Genomic DNA, 3329 nt, shown 5'->3' with positions numbered 1-3329 from the left:
ACGCGGATGCAGGAGACGCTTGTCCGTTCACGACTCCCGTCTGCAGCAAGTAGCTAGGCAGCGACGCAATGAAACATTTCTTCTGCCACTGTAATCTGGCCAACAATGCATTCCCAGAGTATGACTAGGGCGGCCCTCTCACCCTAGATGCCCGTCGATTTTGTGTTCGTTTGGAGCCGCTTGGGCAGTCAAGGCCCGTACTATAATTCTTGTCTTATAACACCTTGAAAGCAGCCCACCTCTAAAACATCAAATCCTCTTTGAAACGTTTGGGCAAGCTCGCTACCTTTCCAAGTCAATTCAGGCCCTTTGTTACGGGGTCACGCGCTGCAGGGTTCTGACTCCTTCGAGCTCCTTAATTGGCACTCATGGGGGAAGCAGTGCATTATGAGTTGTCCCCTAGCCCGACAAATAGCCGGGACTCAGGTTTACTCTCTCAGGCTACTCGGCCTATTTCAGGCTCTGGCTTGCCAGTTATCGGGCATTCCACAGCACTAAAGCTGCTAGTTTATTCCGCCGTCGTGCTGTTTGTGGCTCTCTGCGTTCGACGTCAATTACAGCACTTGTCGAAAAGTGGTTGCAGGACTGGAGATTCAGACTTGGGTGGTGACATCTCATCCCGCTCGCAAGTAGGTGTAGGAAATCTGCACTTCAAATGTATCGGACCCAACAGATTCGTGCCGCGTGTAGTTTCTGTCTCACCCCTGTGCTCCACTCCCACCTTGCGCTTTTTGGTGCGTCACTCAGGACTCCGATGAAGACAGTCCGTCCGGAGACCTGAGGTTTAACGCTCAAGCGCTAGGAACCGGCGCAGCGGAGGAAGGCGTCAGCAGGAGCTGTGAGGATGAAGCATCTGGCGGTGCCGCTGCGGTAGCTCCAAAACCAGCAGCAGATGAGGAGGATGACGACCCAGACAGCAAACGCGGGCATCCAGCTGCTGGAAAAGAATGTGGGAAACATACAGTGGAAAGGCAAGGGCGTGCAAGATGGATGGGGCGGGTGGCTGGCCTCTTGGAAACTGCCGGCAAGAAAATATCTTCCGTCGCAGCAAAATCTGATGTGGCAGCAAACCCAGCAGCAGGAGGGGTAGCAGGTAAGACTGCTGCCAGCAGCTCAAAGGCACCTCAGCCAAAGGAACGCTCGCTTTATTACCCGAAGTTGGAATTCTGGGATTTGTATTCTCCCCACTATAGACATTTGGGAAGACCTTATGACTTTCCGAACCTCAAGGCAGACGTAGGTCCACAGTATAGCAACAGCAACAAAACCATCAGCATGGTTCCTATGCACGCTGACCTTCATGGAATTCAGTGGATGTTGTTTAATTTGTGGTTTGTTAGTGCTGCTCTAACAGCCTCCTAGACGCGGTGCGCGTCGTGTGCCCTGCGCATTTCAGAAGTATAAAGTCCTGCGACAAGAGCTACTGAAGCTTGAGGAATCCATGGGTAACCTTTGCTCTCCCCATAGCGAACCATTTCGAGGTAAGATATCCGAGCCAGTCACTGATTCGGCTTGAATCAATGCGAAGCAACAGCTGCAGCTGCAGTAGCACCTGTAGCGCCTGTATGAGCCAATGCAGATAAGCATGCTCCGAAATTTCCGCACACGGAGAGCTGCTTGAACTGTGGCTTGCATGCGTGGAGTTAACTTTTATTGCCCTCTCCTTTGTGTATTGGGGGTCCCTGCAGCTAGGGTCAAGGCGGACTGTGATATTCGCGGCGTTGGTACAGTGACCTTGCATATTGAGATTGTGGAGGAAGTAAGTACTTTGTTTGTTACTCACTTCAGGCTCTATTTGTGTCTGCAAGGACCAGTAGGGAGGCGAACAGCAATTTGGAGAGTTGAATGCTCGGCGACAGAGCACCTCCTGGAGCAGTGCCCGCTGGGTCTGCCGTATCTGCGATTTCCCTGCAGGAAATGAAAAATCAAAGCCTCTTAGGCAAATTTAGGCGAAGACTATTATTAGAAAACCCGTTTGGCAAGCAGCTGGCTGAGAGAGTTAGTCTTCCAGTCCTCGTGTGGCAATGGGGAGTCTAGCCACAGTTGGGACCATTGGCAAAACGCTGTTGTGGGGTGGTAATGACATTGCAGTTTACACGCGATTTGTTGGCACTAACGGAAGAGATGAGCGTCGTGGTTTCACGCTGTGCGGAGCGGACAAGGTGTAGGTGCACGTGAAGCTTCAAGCAGGACTTGCTTGAGTTCTTGTCTTACACTTTACAACGTCTTGCTCGCAACTTGACCATCCCTTGAGTGTGCACAGTGTAGCAGCACAACTTGCATTTCCAACTGCGACGCTGAGTTTGCAGGCTCACAGGCCTGATTTGTTTGTGCTGCAGTGGCAGACGGCCCTACAAAGCTTTATTATAGAGTCTTAGAAAAGCCGGATGCTGCAGCCTGCACAGGAAAAGTTCTTTTGAAGATATTTGGTGATCCTTCAGCTTGCTAGTTTCTCGCGATTGCTTTGTTGCTTACCACTGCTATCTTCTGAGCTTTTCGACTCCTCGTCTAAAGCTAGCACACAGTGCACGAGTTTCTGTCCAATATGATGCAGGGACCAAAGCAAATTGAAGCAATCGCGCCGAACGGGGCGGCGAACAAGGGGAGCCGAAAACAAATGCAGCAATTCAAGCAGACAATCGTGCCAGCGGCTGTTCTGCGAATGAGCTCGTTGGCCCAGTGCGAACTGTTCAGGCGACAGTCGGAGAAGCTGCAAGTGCAGCTGCCTCAGATGTAGCAACTGCAGGAACCGGCGGAGGCACCAGGAGTGAAGTGTCTAAAGAGGCAGGCTCTCCCAAAGGAGCACATAAAGCCATGCGCAAACTGCATGCTGATAACGTATTGCAGAGAAAATCATTGTGTGGCCGCGAAACAACCACAAACGCACCAGGTGAACCGCCTGCAAAAGCGAGCGTAGGCAATGAAAGCAAACAGACCGCCTTGGCGATTGGTGCTGCAGCAGTTGCATTTGTACTAGCTGCAGAAGCTGTAAACCTCATTTGATTTTGGAGTGTATTGCTGGGCCTGCAGCAATGCAGGGCTGATATTTTTGTGCTGCAGTGCCAAGGCGCCAAGCAGACCGCTTTTCTACAGTGCTAGAAAAGCAGGCTGCTGGAGCCACCATGCGCAAAGCTTCTCTGAAGGCATTTTTTGGCCCCAAGTTAGTCCATTTTATTCGCTGTTGTGCTCAAATAAAGACAGTGGCAAAGGAAATGGGAAAGGCTACGTCCAAATGTGATGGCTTGAACCAAAATTTGACCACATGTGTTATTTGGCCGAACACAGGAAGGCTTGGCTAGTGCGTCCGGTGGAAGTGGGACTGCGCTGAA

At 51.3% G+C, this 3329-nt stretch overlaps 1 protein-coding gene across 1 annotated transcript; it reads left to right on the top strand.

Annotated features, from left to right (window-relative positions):
* Nucleotides 1-368: 368 nt before the first annotated feature.
* On the top strand, nucleotides 369-2737 carry ENH_00021640 (hypothetical protein; the record flags this gene model as incomplete). Its single annotated transcript, XM_013579543.1, has 5 exons — nucleotides 369-629; nucleotides 748-1236; nucleotides 1397-1481; nucleotides 1689-1759; nucleotides 2555-2737. 5 exons carry the CDS (start codon nucleotides 369-371, stop codon nucleotides 2735-2737), a joined length of 1089 nt encoding a protein of 362 aa, XP_013434997.1.
* Nucleotides 2738-3329: the final 592 nt, after the last annotated feature.

The sequence above is a fragment of the Eimeria necatrix genome, genomic scaffold (assembly GCF_000499385.1).
Source record: "Eimeria necatrix Houghton genomic scaffold, Enh_scaff1758, whole genome shotgun sequence".
Taxonomy (NCBI): Eukaryota; Apicomplexa; class Conoidasida; order Eucoccidiorida; family Eimeriidae; genus Eimeria; species Eimeria necatrix.
The sequence above is the reverse complement of the archived record's forward strand: the minus strand, read 5'-3'. Positions and strand labels throughout refer to the sequence as shown.